A 15,566-nucleotide genomic window follows, 5' to 3' on the forward strand; every position below is an offset into this window, starting at 1 on the left:
CCCTCTCCTTTGCTTGTCCCTAGGCATCTGCTGTTGCCCTGTCACTAGAACCACAAAGCTAGCTGGAACCCTGGGCTTGGCCTTGTACAGGAGCCCTTGTGGTAACCTGTGAATGAAATAGATGAAAGGTACAAAGAGTAGCCCTACTTTGTTTATGGCAAGCGCTAGAGGTTGCCTTGTGTGTTTTGTTTGAGAATATCCCTGGCTATGTCTGGTCGGGTTAGGACTGTCTGAGGGCTGGTGTTGCTTTTTGGTGCTTTGTACGTGGTGCCCTGTGGTGCCTGCAGCCCCACATGCAGCCTCCCTGTACTCCTGCCCAAGCATTGGAAAGGATAGTTACTGAACAGGGAATAGGAGCTCTCCACCCATCCTGACACTGGCTCTTGTGACAGAAATGCCTTGACCCCACAGTTAGTGGAGCTGACCCTCTTGTGCCAGAGCAGGCTAGACCCATTCAAAAGTGGACTGGAAAGCCTCTTTTCTTGCACACCTGGGATGAGCTCCCAGGCCAGGAACAGGGGAGAGTGTGCCTCCCATGTAGTATGTGTTTGCCCATGGGAGGCCCATTTGGATGCGGGAAACATCATCAGGGAGAGGAAGAGTGGTGGTGCTGGGGCAGCACTACCTGAGGCTGGGTGCTTGTTCCTGACTGAGAAAAAATCATGTGGAACAGGGGTGACACCAAACAGTTCTATCCAGTGACAGTTGTGGCAGAAAACACTTCTGATCTCTCTCAGGCCTCAAAATCTTGCTGGCAGGGACCAAATCTGCCTTTGGAGGAAGGGCACAAGGCAAATTTTGTGCAGGCTTATCGTGGGTTTATCTGATGTGGAAGTTAAGGGCAACGTGACTTGGATCCATACTCATCCTATCTTTGTCAACCACATGGATGAAAATTATTATTGTTTTTTTTCTTTAAAACCTGAAAGAGTCATCAGCTTGCCTTCCTGACTGTGTATGTTCCAATACAGTCTTTCATTACACAGGCATGTAATAGTTCTTCAGTAACAGACTAAAGCCACACTTCATCCTGCAGCCTGCACACTGCATTCCTCACATGTGCCAGCTTGGTACCCCATATGTGCAGTTCCTCCCCAACCTTGCCTTATTTGCAGAACAGAAAGTAGGAGGATTTAACACTGTGGTGAAATTAGATATTAACATATGCCATCCACTTTAGCAGCTAAATTGTATACGGAAGCTAAATCATAGCTTCAGATTATCTGCCTCATGCATTTATCTGCATCCAATAAAACCTATATTCCTTTCCCAGGCATACACCTGGCATTAGCTTTGTTGGTATAGAAAACTCAAGTGTAGGCAGTGCAGCATTTTTTGTTTTTATTTGCCAGTACAGTTATCAGTTCTTGAAGGTTGTGGGTCAGCTGGCTGATTTGTGCTTAGTGGAACAATAAGGTCACCCACCAAATGCTCTTCCCCAACTAATTGGGGAGGTGGTCAGTCTCTATGGGCCTCCCTGCTCTACCAGTCCAATTTAACGTTGGTATTTCCATGGGAATTTCAACTTGCTGCATGGGCAGTCTATGCCATGCTAATTAAAGTTCCCTTCACTGATTGTCACAGCTGTCCACACTGATTAAACTTCCCATTCACTTGAGTGAGACAGCAGTGTCTACATCCACGCCAGAAACAGTTCCTTTGAAGTGACAATCTGAATTCATCAAACTTTATCACACTACTCTACACTGGCACTTCAGTTGCTGAGAAACTATGAATACAACATCCCTTCCCCCATGCCCAACCTTTCATTGCATTTAATGCAATCTGTCATTTTCTGCCTCAAAATGTTGCTCTGCACTCCAGCCCTAGAGCTGTAGCTTTTCCCAAATAAGCACGCTAATGGCTTAAGCTACAGAGAATAGAAATGCTTCCTGTCTTTAGCTCAGGCAGCTGGAGAAGTGCAATCTGTTTGTGTTTGGGATGATGCAAATTTTGCCTCAACAGCTATCACTGCTGACTCTGGATTCACGAGGTAATGCACATGGGTTATGCTGTTCATCATAGCCAGTGCAAGTATTAGTCATGCCTCAGCTTTGAAGTAAGGAGAGTGTTCAAAGGAATGGCCTTTACAAGGGCCACCAGCACAGCCCTCTATAGCAAGAAAACTGTGATGGAAAAGATGTCTTATATTGAATGGTCAAGCCCCTTGTAAGAGAGAGTTCCATGTCATGAATTGGCCTGTATCTTGTGTAGTCTGTTTTTAGTGTTTCTGAGCAAAGGGAGCCCTTAAATGTTGAACATATAGAACCTGCAGTTCATAATGCTCTTGATCAAGAGTTGCACAAGTCTTGGTCTTGTGGCTACTAGAGCCTGCTACAAATGTAGGGCTTTTTTCCCCTCACCAGTATTTATTAAAATATTATCACCTCCAGATTGCCAGTTTTTAAGGATAAAATGTCAGAAAATGTCAATGATGCTCATTATTCTTTACATTTGACTTAAATCCTCCTTTTCTTATCTGAATGTCTTCCCTAAGTACATTGACATCAGAATAATCTGATTGCAACTCTAAACTGTGATCCCAGCTGTGACATTCCCAAAATACTTTGTCATTTACAAATGGATTTCAGTAGCTAGAACTCTTTTCCTGTAGTGTAGCTGCCAACTCTTTCCAGAACTCATCTGTTGTGCTCCTGCTTTAGGCAGGAACTCGAGACTGATGCAAGCACAGAATAATGTACTAAGATGTAAATGACATACCTTCTTTGTAATTTTACATGCTGTAATTGCTTCATAAAATGACATGGTTATTGCTAGTGTCACGGGCTTGATGAGTAAATAGATTTAGCTTTTCCCATGTGTGATGGAAACCACTTATTCCCTGACTAGTTACTGGATGTTTAAAATATTTACCTGTGTCAAAAAGGCTCAATCCATGTTTCCATGAGTCTGTTTCCATTGCTGTTACACATGAAAGAGAAGAAAAACTATGACTGAAAATAATGGAATTACTAGAGGTTACAGAGTTCTGACTTAATTTAGAAATGTCAGTTCATACAATGACTTACATTAACAACTTAGGAACTGAGGAAATCAGTAAACCTGGAAACCTTTATGCACACATTTCAAGCCATATTTAGGAGTCTTGTATCACTGCCTCCAGAGCTCTGATCTTTTTTTAGGGTTTTAAATACACCTCTTTAGATCTGTTTTGGTCTTGTTCCTCTAAATTACATTGATACTGAGGCACATATACTGACTTCAATATACTTTTGCTTGGTTTAGGTTGTTTTGCACTGAAAATCTGCAAGTACCTCTCACCTACAGATTTCTGTATCCCCACAGCTCATCCAAACACAAAGAAGTTGCCTAAATATTGCTAGCCACTTGTCAGGCATGGATAACTTCATCAAAATTGCTGCTTTTATAAATAAACCCCCAAATATCTTTGTTTTTGAAGCCTGCTGCATCTCAAAAAGTGATGGGTAATCACCAGATGAATTCCCTTGCAGCTGACTAGGACAAGAACAGTTCCTGAGAATCACAGGAACAGAAGATTAACTCTATCGAACACCCGATAAGCTGCACAGAGCTGGAGCACTTTTGACTAGAGCCAGTGGGTGAACTACAATGTAGGTTTGGAAACAGTAATGCATGGGCTTGCCAGTGTCCTCAAGCCTAGTGAAAGCACTGATCTTGCCCTTAGGTTGCCTTTCCAGTGAGGAGCTATCAGCTTCTCTTTGGGAGGGAGACTTGTTGCATGAGACAGAGGAATGAATAAGATGTGTGGTCTCGCTTAGGGTAGGAGGAACCCTGTCATCTTTCATTGTGGAGCTGCATATAGGTCTGCCCATCTTTTCTCTTCTTTGTACGTAGGGATGTGAGTTGAAAGATCAGAGCAATAGAATGTGCGCATCCCATGTGTCACAGGTTTCTTTCTGCTGTCACCTCATTGACAGATAGTATCCTCAGAACAAAGGCTCCTTTAACATCTCTGACTGTTTAAACTAAAAAAAGACAGACAGATGCTTTTCAGAAAGACAGGCAGATGCTGGAAAAGAAAAAAGACTGGTTTTTGTCAGTAGGTGCAATGCTGAAGTTTTTCTAGATTCACTCTTAAGAACTGCTTCAACTCAGGCAGATGCTCTAGTCTGTCCAAATCCCTGTCGATAAGAGCTGTCTATGCTTCTTCGACTAGTCTTCTCAATTCACCCATTGAGAACTTTCTGTGGTGGTTTACTTTCTTAATGAAGAAAAACACAAGATAAGTGCCAAGGATTTGTAGTGGTTGGCTGCAAATTTAGAGAAAATGCAGCTTTCTGGGTGACCTGTTAATCCAGGGAAAAGTGCTATTTCTTGCATGTAGTCCTAGGCACATAACAAAGAAAGCTGTCAATGAAATGCATATCTGAAAGTAAAATGATTATTCTTTTAACTAAGGCTTTTTTGTTCCCCACTTGAAGATGCCCATTAAAGCAAAGGACTGATTTTTAAAATACTCCAAGACTGGTCTTTAAAAAAAAGAAAAAGACACCATCACCACAACTCTTCAGTATAATTGCCTTGAAAAAGGCAATTTTGGGCTAAGTGAGTATGGGATTTCAAGAGAGTTAATGTGTGTTGTCAAGAGCTTGGAAGAGTTGAGACCTTCTGAAGAATGCACTGAGAAGCTGCACAGCCAACTGCTGTGTCAGGGAAGGTGATTTCCCAGCACACCCTTTTGCTAACCTGAGCTGATGAGAGGAAGCTTCTCGACAGCATGGCCAAACCCCCAGAGCTGATCACTGCTGTTTGCAGAGCAGTGTGCACATACTCAGCAGGATCAAGAAGAACAACTCACCTTTCCAAGAAAGAAGGACTTGTTCAGGAATTTCCTTTTGATTGTTAGAAAAATTTGCTGCTTGAGAGCAGCACATCTGAGCTGCCAAAGCCTGGGCTGAAAAAAGGATCAGGACTCACTGGGAATATGGCAAGTATGTGTTTGTGGGGCTTTTCTTGCTTATTCTCTGATGAAGAAAACAGAATAATTGATGGTGGGAAATTTGTGCTTTGTACTCACTTTGGGGGGACTGTAAGGTGCCTCAAGTGATTAGGTGAGGTCAAACACTGACTTTGATTTAAATAAGGCTCAGCACTATTCTCCTGTTTTTTTTGACAAAGATTTGGTTAGCCTGAGAATTAGCCAGCACATCCTTTGGTCCAGATGTTAGGGCTTTTTCCATTTTGACCCTGCCAGAAAGGCAGGTCTGCTGCCTCAGACTATCCCTACCCTTTATATGGTATCACATAATTAGTGCATTGCCATGACCGACGTGTTTACAGGCAACATATTTACTCTGCTATTCAGCCCAGGAAAATAGTGACCCCCTCTCTTCCCTCTAAAGGTGGGTACTGAATTTTGACAAAGGCAAACAGAATTGAAGGAGCACAAAAAATGTGAGATTAGAAAAAAAAGAAGTATCTGTGACATCTGTATGGCCAAAAATATGATAAAGACAAACACAGGTAGAAACCAGAAGGAAGAGAAGGGGAATGAAACAAGGAGTAGAAAAGTGAGGGAACAGAGTAAATCTTAGGACGAGAAGTGTATCCATTTTAAATATGCTGCAACTAAGTCAACTTCTAATTGTCATTTTGATGAGGAGATTGCTGGGTAAGCTTACTTGGCTGGTATTACCCAGAAAGCCCTACTGCATAGCAGCATCCCCTACCCTCAGTGTGAATGACCACTTGGCTCTTTAATGTTGCAATACTCCTCCTGTGCTTCCCAGATCTCACTAAAGCCCTCAGGGCCCCAGGGACACCTTAAAGTGCTGCAACCTCTCCCTCCTCAGTGGGTCTGGTTGCCCATGCTAGAGGTCAGTTCTGCCATGGTACAGCACTTGCCTTGGCCACTTGCTGACAGGGCTGCTTGCTGGTGAAGGATCAGTTGTGTGGCCAGGGAAGAAGAACAGTACAGGTAATGTTTCTACATTCAGTATTAAAAGGAACCTCTACCTTCACAATTAGTGTACACATTCCTGAGATCCCCCAAATTTCTTTGGTTTTGGAGCCTGCTGAAAAACTGTCTCAAAAAGTGATGTTTTGCTCTGAGTTACAGGCAGATGAATGCCCTTGCAGCTGACTAGGACAAGAACAGTTCTTGGAAACCACATAAACAGAAGATTTAGCTCTATTGAAGACCTGATAGGCTGCACAGAGCTGGTTTTTTTGTTTCTTCTTTGTTTCTTTTGTTTCTTGTTTTGACTAACAAATAGGGAAAATTGCAAACACTTTGTAGATGTTGATTCCCACAGCCTGGAAGAACAGCTCACCGAGCTTTCCTTTGCCTTTTGCATTCAGGAAGCTGCTAGTTGGCATTCAGTGCATGAGTCTTGCCCTGGTCCTCCTCCAGGATACAGGAAAACAATCTGCAGTACAAGGGCTAATTTGGGGTTGCTAAAACTATGAAAGAGAGTGGAAAATCTGCTGCTAGCAGTTTTGCTCACCTAGGTGGGCTGGAGAGCCGGCAGCCCTCTGGAAGGTGGCAACAGGCTCTTGGCGCTGAATACCTGGGTGATCCAACAAAGAGGTGAGAAGTTAGATGCCAGTGGGCAAGGAGAGAGAAGCATGATCACAAGGGATGCAGTGATACCAAATTGCCTTTCTACACATTTTCAAACCAAATGAAAAGGAAGATGGAAACTATGAATCTAAAAAAAAAAAAAAAAAAAAGAACTTAAAAGCTGAAGGAGGTTGGCAAAAGCAGTAAAATTTCAATGTTAGTAGGTGCTGCACAGTGCAGGTATTAACTGGTGCACTGCAACAAGTGGTAGTGGGTCCTGGGATGCTGATCATGTTTAGGACCTGAAAACAAGTCTCCTCTCAGGGTCAGGCCTTCATCCCACAAACTTACACAGACACGAAGTTCCTCCCTCATTTTGCAACAGCAAATATTATAAAAGACCTCTATAAATAGTTTTAGAATACTATGTTGAGAACAATTTTAAGTTTTATTAATTCAGTTTACTTTTTTCCCTACAGGTTACACTAGTGTCACGCAATGACCAGTGTAATATAGGCTGTCACTACATCCTGCTATTAATATGGTTAGGAGGGAAAAACAGTGCACTACTGCTTGACTCAGTAGATGTGAGTTGTGGAAGTATCTACAGGGAGAATAATAGAGGAAGATTGTAATGCCTTTACCTGTATTGTGTCGTACAATATTCCTGTTACTTGTAGAGGTGGAAGTGCCCCTGAATGCTTTGAAAATATTGTATTGGTTAGCACATGGAACTTAAACACAACATTTTCTAGTATTCTAGCAATACAAATCTCTGACATACCTGTATTCTGTCCTCTTCCTTGTGCAGCCTGAACCTGTCCTAAGTAGACAGCAAAATGGAAAATTGTGGTTTATGCTATGTTTGGTTCAGGATACTGCTACCTGGCTTTTTCACATAGTCTCATTTTCTAGCTGTCAGAGTTAATGCTTCATATATGAAGTTTTCATCAATAGACTTTCTCAGATGTTAACTGTATCATTTGAGCCTGCTTAAATAAAAGATTGCTTTGCTCTGTTTGTCATACAGATTAGCCTAATTAAGGTTCCCTTCACTTGTGATTATTACTTATACGGGTCTCTGGTCTGCATTTAAAAGATTTGAAGTTACTTCTGTGTTTTGTTTTCCCTTATAACTTTCTTTCTCATCCGAACTTGTTATCTGTATGTATTTCTATTTCAGAACCATCCAATTGTACTGGTTGTGTGAGGAAGGTTTTAAACCCAAACCCAACCCCCCCCCCAGATCATTTACTACCCTTTCTGCAGAGAGCAAGCAGGCAGACGGTAAATAATGAGACAATGAAACATAATATGTGAGAATTTGTGTGTCTGAAATGTCTTTACACAGAAGGCTTTTTTTAAGGTGATTGGGTTGGGTTATTAAATTCACATTGTTCAAAAATACTAAAGGCTCAAAGCATTTGCAGATGAAAACCATGTCTTTAATCATGCCTTTCATTTCATTAATTATTCTTAAGAAGCTTGTTAACAAACTTATCCTTTAACAAGCCTTTATTCATTAGTTTTCCCAGAAAGATTAATTCCAAAGCTGGATGAAATCAGTGGGAATGTTCTAACTGACTCCTATGAACACTGGACAGGGGCCCACGAGATTATTTTGTCAATAAGATGTCATCAATGAGACCATTTTGAAGGGTTGTCTCAGAAAACAGGAATTGCTGCTCCTTGGGAACTTGATATTGCAAAATTAGGTGACAGCAAATAGCTTGTCTTTGACCTAAACTTGAACCTTCCAGGCCACTAGAAGCCCTTTGATGGGATTTCTAGGAGCTGTCCTGAGAGACCGTGTAAACTCCAGATGCCAAAGAGATCTTGTTTAAGGAAATAACAGGCTCATCTGCCAAAACTGGCAAGGCTTTTAAACTCTGTAAGCTTGTAAGGCTTCAGATGGACCACAGCAAGACCAGGCCTGGTCAGACTGTGGCTTGGAAAAGTCTGTGTGTGCAGTAGTCAGTGTTGTATGGGATTGTGCAGGGCATGCTTTCCACAGGAGATCAGTATGTGCCAAAGTTGTGGTAGAAAATTAACTCTGAGCCTCAGAGCTTACCTTGTTTCACATTTGTCACAACACTCTTTACAAGGTCAGTAGAAACAGAGTACAAGGGGGTAAGAAAGAGATTGGCTCAGTATCCAAGTATTTTATGCCACTTTTTTAATTAATTAACCCAGCCATGTTAGCAACATGAATTTCTCTCTATGCTCCTTTTGACTGTGCTGTGCCTTGAGGCTGTTCCCTTTTGCTGTACTACCCAAAGGCACGTTACCACCGGTGAGCTGGTTTCTGCCATGCTTTTGTTGACGGGGGCAGACACAGTTGTGGTAGAGGAGGAAAGGTTGGAATTGCACTTCCATGGTCTGAAAAGCTTGTTCTTTGTTCGAATCTGAGATGCCAGTGAGGCTGTGCCATGTGAATGTGCATTCATTAAGCAGTGTGCAAGCTGAAGGCTGAGACAGGACTAGGAGAAGTCTGTAACAAACTGGGGATGGACAGTCACCAGGCAAATCCCAAAAACTGGGTTGAAAATTAAACTAGTTTTTCATTTAGCAGTTTTGCCCCATCAAGTCTTTAAAACAGGGGTTCTGCAATGGAGCAGAATCTCTGATATTTTTCCTGTTTCTTTAACAAACAGAAGATAAAGGGGAAATAACAAGAACAGCCAAAACTAAGGCAGGAGTTTTGCCCTTGCTCTAATGCTCTAATCTGCAAGTCCTGCTTTTGTTTGCCCCTATGAACTTCTGCCAGTACCGGTGGCTGGAAGTGGTAACACCAGAGCTAACATAGCCATGTTCATTCTGACTGTGCTCTATTTCATGGCTCTTTACTTTTGAGGTGTGTTTTGCAGGCAAACTAACAGTGCACGGTGAGAGGTAGATCTGTGAGTCCCTGTGAGCCAAGATGGACAGGAGAACATTTGATTCTGTTTAGTCAAGCCAAACTCTGATTAAGATCAATGGCATCATCAGAAACTCTGACCTGAATAATAGCAGCGAGTCCTAAGGGCTCCTCAGACAAAGACACCTGCTAAACTGCTTTGTGTATGGTCATTGCATCAGAACTGTATTTATATTTTCTGTATTTTTTTTGCTTATCCACCTCTTCTCTTTTAGAATCAAGAAGAGGTCAGGAGAATTCAGGAAGCCAGATATCAGGTACGCGCATGCTGAACATAGTCCTAGAAATGAAGCCTGTGAAATCAGAAGTAGGTCTCCACCACTCCAGCTCACAATAGAGCTGTCCCTAAGTCTGATCACTTTAATCTTTTGGGAGTAAATGTATGTTTAGACTTCAGTAAAGAAGTGAAGAAAGATGGGTCCAAATTATAATTATATGACCATTGAAAGGCTTGGAAAATGGGAGTGCTTATTTGTTTGGTTTGGGGTTGTTGGTGGGGTTTTTTTCATTTTTTTGACTAAATGATTGGTCTTATTAAAGACAAATACAACCTTCCCACTGATCTCAATATTGCCAAAACTTTACTCCCAACATCCATCTCTCCCTGACTGGGGAATCTCAAACAAGATTTTCTAATTGCTAGTAAAACCAGTAATGGCCTCTTCTGTGCTCAGCCTGCGGGAATAGGTAATAGAAAAGAAGGCAACATTCAGGTTTACAGGCACATTAGGCACTGAATGATGCAGATTCCCATTGAATTTAAACCCCTTTGAATTGTTTTGTCACTTTTGTAAATCCTGCCATACACATACCTACCTGTACATTTGTCTTGTAACCCCTCCTGCCCCTACCCTTACTCTGCATTCACAACTAAATTTGACTCAATGATGCTTTTCCTCCAGACCTGAATTACCCAAAAGATACCTTCCCTGCCACGTTCTTGGCTCTGAATTACTTGGCAGCAGAGATGACTGCAGTTTTGTACGCGAGAGCAAAGCTGAGCTGCAAGCACTCAGAAATGGCTATGGAGCATAAAATCTAATGATGGCCCAGCTCCCTTTTCGCTCAAAAGTAATCATATCTCCATGCTCAGAAACTTGCAAACAGTTGAAAATATTCTCCTTTACTTGACTGCACAGCTGAGCAATTACACAGTGTATGGGAAAACACCTCTAAATACTTGCTTTGCAGGCTGTGGGCTGGAATGGGAGCAGGCTCCTGGATTGAGATGCGGAGCTCTGAGCAGCCGCTGCTCTGTTGTCAATAACAAGTGGCATGCCAGGAATAACATCACATTTATGCCAAGCTTAGAACCACAGCCTAAGTTTTTTGAAAAAGCATTGGTTTAGTGTATGTCAGCATTTCAGAGCTCTCAGCCTTAAGTTTAGATGGTTATGCAGCCCTCTGCATCGTGTACTTAACAACTAAATCAAGTCTCCCTTAGAGAGGTATGACAGAAGGAAGTAATAGGAAATGTAATATGATTCAAACAGCACAATCTTTGTCTCAAGTGTTACGAAACCCAGCTTTTTGCCAAGGCTGAAATGCGCAGATATTGACTAGAGAAGCTCCCTGAGAACTGTGGGTGATTAGCATCTCTGACATTCAGGCCAAGCATCTGGTTTTCAGTTTAAATCCAGACTTGGATTCAGTCATTGAGTTTGCTGAGGCTTGAAAGGTTATTGAATCATTGCTGCCTTAAAATACACTGCGCTGCATGCCTTGTGGCATACTTACTTCACCATACTTACTTGATGCTGCAGCTACCACAGATGCATATGCTGGGTGGACACTGCTAGAACCTAAAAATAAGAGATTATAATTTTCATCTATTAGAGGAAAACCTACAATGTTAATGAATAATAATATATGGGGAAGGAAAGATTAAGGAAAATGAGGTGTGCAAAAATCATATGAGAATTCCTTCACAGTGTTTTAATCTTTAAAATTCAAAAGCTGTTACAAAAAAATTATTACAACTTTCATTTATTGAAAGTTATCACAAAATTAATTCTAAAACAAGTCTTAACCTATGTATTGAGGTCTCAGTCTAGACATGTGAATGAAAGAACTATTTGTTGAAAAGCCTCACATACCTGAAAATCATCACAGCATTTGGGGATGGAGAGCTTACTCCCACACAAATTAGTTTATATGCCAGTACATTATAAGTAAAGATAAAGACTAGGCATAAATTTTACTATGGATGAACTCTCACCTCAGAAAATCTGCATGTTTGTATTTATGTGAGATGCACTAAATTTGTACGTGTCTCAAAGGCACAACTCTAACTCCAGCCCATCTGCTGGAATTAAATATTTTTTCCAGTCCTAATATTTCTACATTGAATTATTGAATTTGTGATCCACTAAATCATGATATATCCAGCTGTATGTCTTGTTCCTTAAATTTTAGGAGAGCTGTCATTTGGGAGGAAAGCAATGCAAACATCCACGCCACTGACCCATATCTCTGACCCTATGCAGTCCAGGTCTAGTCTTGGCTGCAGCTGCTGTAGTTCTGGTTGTTGCAGGTGTTGTGGTTGGCTGTGGCACTGTGGTGGAAGGATCTGTCGTTGTGGTTGTTGGTGTTGGGGTTGTGGTGGCCATTTGTGTGGCTGGTGTTGGCACTGGAGACGTCTGATACTCTTTGCGGATTGCATCCCCTGTGAGAACATTGACATGGTCACTGTAGCTGGATGTCTGTCATGCATGGAAGCATCATCAACAGCACTCATGGTTTAGAAGCAACCCAGAAAATGGCATTCTCCTCAGGCTGCCTACAAGCATCCTTAACTCTGGAGCCATTAGTGCCTTCATTGCTGTGTGGTGCTTCATGGTACAGGTGCCTGCGTGACACTCCTACACTTCTCTCAGAGGGTGCTGACAACAGCCTGTTGCAATCTTAATGTTCTCTCTACACTTTTCTGCTTTGGCCAGGGACACTTATCAACCGCAGAGACATCTCAGACCTATGAAATGGTTCAATCAGTCAGTTGCAGTTTCTGTTTTGCTATTATCTTTTCTCAGTGTAATTAAGCACTTAGTGCGTATAAATGAAAATCAAATGGCATCTGGTAGTAAAAGATGGACAATCTGAGTCATAGGCCAGAATAAAATATGCAGTCCAGGATTGAAATACTTTTGGTAGATAGAAAACTTTCAGGTAATGGTGATTTGGAGAGTGGGTCTGAGCAAAGAGAGGGAGTGTTAGGACTTTGGCTGAGGGGAGTGGGAGAGAGCACCACCTGGGAGGTACCAATCTCATCTAAGTTTGACTCATCTCACAGTTGCTACTACTTTTAAAATGTATCAGCTATTGTGAGAACAAGGACCATTCTAGTTGCAAAACTTGCATCCTAAATATCCTTACAAAAAATAGTCAACATGCTTGAATTCTTTGAAGTCATTGTCTCAAAAAAAATCCTTTACTGTTATCTTCTCCATCTGTCTACAAAAGCTTACCCTAAAATATATTCCATGTTAACCTCAGTCTTGTTTCTCTCTTTCCTGCCCATAGCCCTGGGGATGGCCTAACACACAGTCTACACTGAAAAGGAATGGTGTGCACTTTTTTCGCTGCTGCACAACACAAGCTTGTATTTTATTGCTATTTCTGGATGTTCTCCTTTTGGAAGGCATCGTTGTGAAACTGTCTGGTGGATTAATTACCACCTAATGCTGGGCAGTGAAAAACTCAGATCTCAGACAGTTTTTATGGGATAATGCTGAAAGAGGGCTCAGAAGAAAAACAAAACAGCTCAGCTGAAAAAAATCAGCATGAATGGCTCTTTTTGGGCTGAACAGTGCTGCGCTCCATGAAGCTGTGCTAAAAGAAAGAAGACAGAGGGCACAGTGAGTCTTCCCCTGTGATCTGATGCTGCTGGAGCTGGGAACAGGCACATCAGCCAGCTTTATACCCCGATCTGTGAGGAGCAGGGAAGTTGGGAACTAACAGTATTAGCAGAAAACCCCGAGGAAGCAGCATAGTAAGAGCAGAGAAAAGCTGTTGCCTTGGTGCATGTTGGCTGGGTTTGTGAGGGATCCTTTAGCACAAGAGGAGGGCTCTCAAGGGCTAGCTGTTCCCAGTGCTCCTGTGGGCAGGATGCCCATCTCTCTCACAGTATCTTTGAAGGGTTTACAGGGCATGTGCCCTGCATAGGAGATTGCCAAGAGCCATAATGCAAGCTTTTGAAGTTCACAACAGCTGAACTTGCCCAAAGCACAGGCAGAAATTAAAATCTGAGGGTACCCTCTTCTCTGAATTGGCAAATGTCTTTCAAGCACCAGTGCAGGTACTCACATAATGGGATTGATTTGGTGGGAAAGGGACCATAGAGAGGAGGTTGGATGTGCGAGGTAAAGCTGTACACCTAATCAGTGTGAAACTGCCTCCTATAAGCATCTGCAGGCAGACTAGGCTGGGATGGATACTATAGAAGAGCACAGAGATCCCCAACCCTTACCTTGTTCTGATGCTTTTTCTGATGTGTTAGTAGTATCTGCACTCTTCATACCTTTTGGGTCTTGCTCTGGCTTTTTAGGCTCTGAAGCAAAATTGAGCACATTAGAAAAGGCAGCTCTGGAAGTAAATAATTTTAAGTCTCCTATTTAGAGATTATCAGTCCCCAAAAGAAGACAACTCGTCACATGCCAATAGGTTCATCAGTCAGTCTAACCAGAGCTTTGTCACCCAGTGAGAAAAAATGATGACTGGATGCTTCTAGAGAGTAGTCACCCCATATCTTTGATGCCAAAATCAGACATTTTTACTGCCCAAAAGCTCCTGCCAGTATCAGAAGCATTTCTGAAGTGAGCAAGAAATATGGGGTTTTACCACTAATAAGCCAATGCTCATAAGATTAATGCATCATGTTGATTTTTCCCTCTGAGTAACAGCATGTCCCAAGAATCATGGTCATGGTGTGTGGGGGATGTTTGGGGAATACCAGCTAATGTGCAGTATTTCAGCCACTAATTAATTTTCAGATGTATTTCTTTCTTGACTGACATTTTGAGATCATTATGCAGCCAAATTCTGAATACCATGTACTGTCTTAGAAGGAAGAGGGAGATTTTTTGGTTCTTTTCTTTTTATCATCAAAGTACTTGAAACACTCATTATAGTTTTTTTACCACAACCTTGCTAAATAATCTGCTTCTACTTTTATGTCTGACTGAGTACTGCAGGGTTTTGATCTTCAGGATTTTTTTTTTTTCTTCTCTAGCTCTTTTGGCAGCACTGAACTATTAGACAATTTACTCCAGTGTTAATAGTTTCCTAAAAATTTGTACTACTTTTTTTCTAAACAACACATTTTAATTGTTTTTACCAGCTGTGAAGAGTTGCAATTTTGGGAACGTTTTTCTTATTGTGCCCAGCATTTGAGAAGCACTGTAACCACCAGCAGCATTTAAAGAAATATTAGGCACTGTGAATCTCTGGTGTCCCTGGGGTGAGGACCAAAACTGCTTCTCTGACAGCTGATCAGGTGCGAAGTAGGACTTTTTGCCAATCTGACAGCTAGTGAGTGTAATACTCAAAGGACTGCCTTTACTTTCTACAGATAATGGATTTAAGTATCAAAGTGAACAGTGTGGTCTCTGTAATATAAATTAGAATAAAAAATTTCCTCTTTTTAAGGTAAAAAATAAGTAGGAAATCCTCTAGCACAGGATGGCCCTGGCACCATATTACAGAGATTTTTATCTTTAAAACAGGCTGTTTCTAACAAAGAGCGTCTGAGATGGCTGGGCCAAGGTGGCAGGTCCAAGTGGGATTTGGGGAAGATGGGTTGTGACCATCAGATTTCTTTGTTACCTGTGGGACAGGGCTGGGCAAAGCCAGGTAGTGACATCCTCTGGTGTTGGGTATGATATAACAGTTGTTTGCTCGTTTGATAATCCTGAGTTTTCTCTTTGTGAATGCACAGTCTTTGTTGCTAGGATCCTAGCATTTTCATTCACACTGATTCAAGAACAAAGTGAAGGCTTGTGTCTTTGGTTTGCTGCAGGAACAGGCTCCTGATATTTTGTTTGTGTCATTGAATAGTGACTTGATGATGCACCCCATTTATACACTGATTCTTATATTATGTGGGGTTTAGCACTAGTGTAAGACATCACTGCTTACAGCCTGCTGAGC

General features: G+C 41.8%; 1 protein-coding gene across 5 annotated transcripts in view; it reads right to left on the reverse strand.

The window, feature by feature from the left end:
- VIT (vitrin) overlaps positions 1–15,566 on the reverse strand; it is a 53,093-nt gene that overhangs the window by 11,892 nt on the left and 25,635 nt on the right. For 2 of the 5 annotated variants that reach the window (XM_064648578.1, XM_064648579.1), the window contains exons 7-13: positions 13,888–13,968; positions 11,887–12,087; positions 11,174–11,224; positions 7,290–7,328; positions 7,150–7,206; positions 6,450–6,512; positions 2,875–2,922 (exon numbers count right to left, since the gene is read on the reverse strand). In XM_064648578.1, the coding sequence (XP_064504648.1) occupies positions 2,875–2,922; positions 6,450–6,512; positions 7,150–7,206; positions 7,290–7,328; positions 11,174–11,224; positions 11,887–12,087; positions 13,888–13,968 (540 nt within the window). The remainder of the gene's footprint in view (positions 1–2,874; positions 2,923–6,449; positions 6,513–7,149; positions 7,207–7,289; positions 7,329–11,173; positions 11,225–11,886; positions 12,088–13,887; positions 13,969–15,566) is intronic. The other 3 variants (XM_064648581.1, XM_064648583.1, XM_064648582.1) reach the window with 2 other exon arrangements.

This window comes from Pseudopipra pipra, chromosome 3 (assembly GCF_036250125.1).
Source record: "Pseudopipra pipra isolate bDixPip1 chromosome 3, bDixPip1.hap1, whole genome shotgun sequence".
NCBI lineage: Eukaryota > Metazoa > Chordata > Aves > Passeriformes > Pipridae > Pseudopipra > Pseudopipra pipra.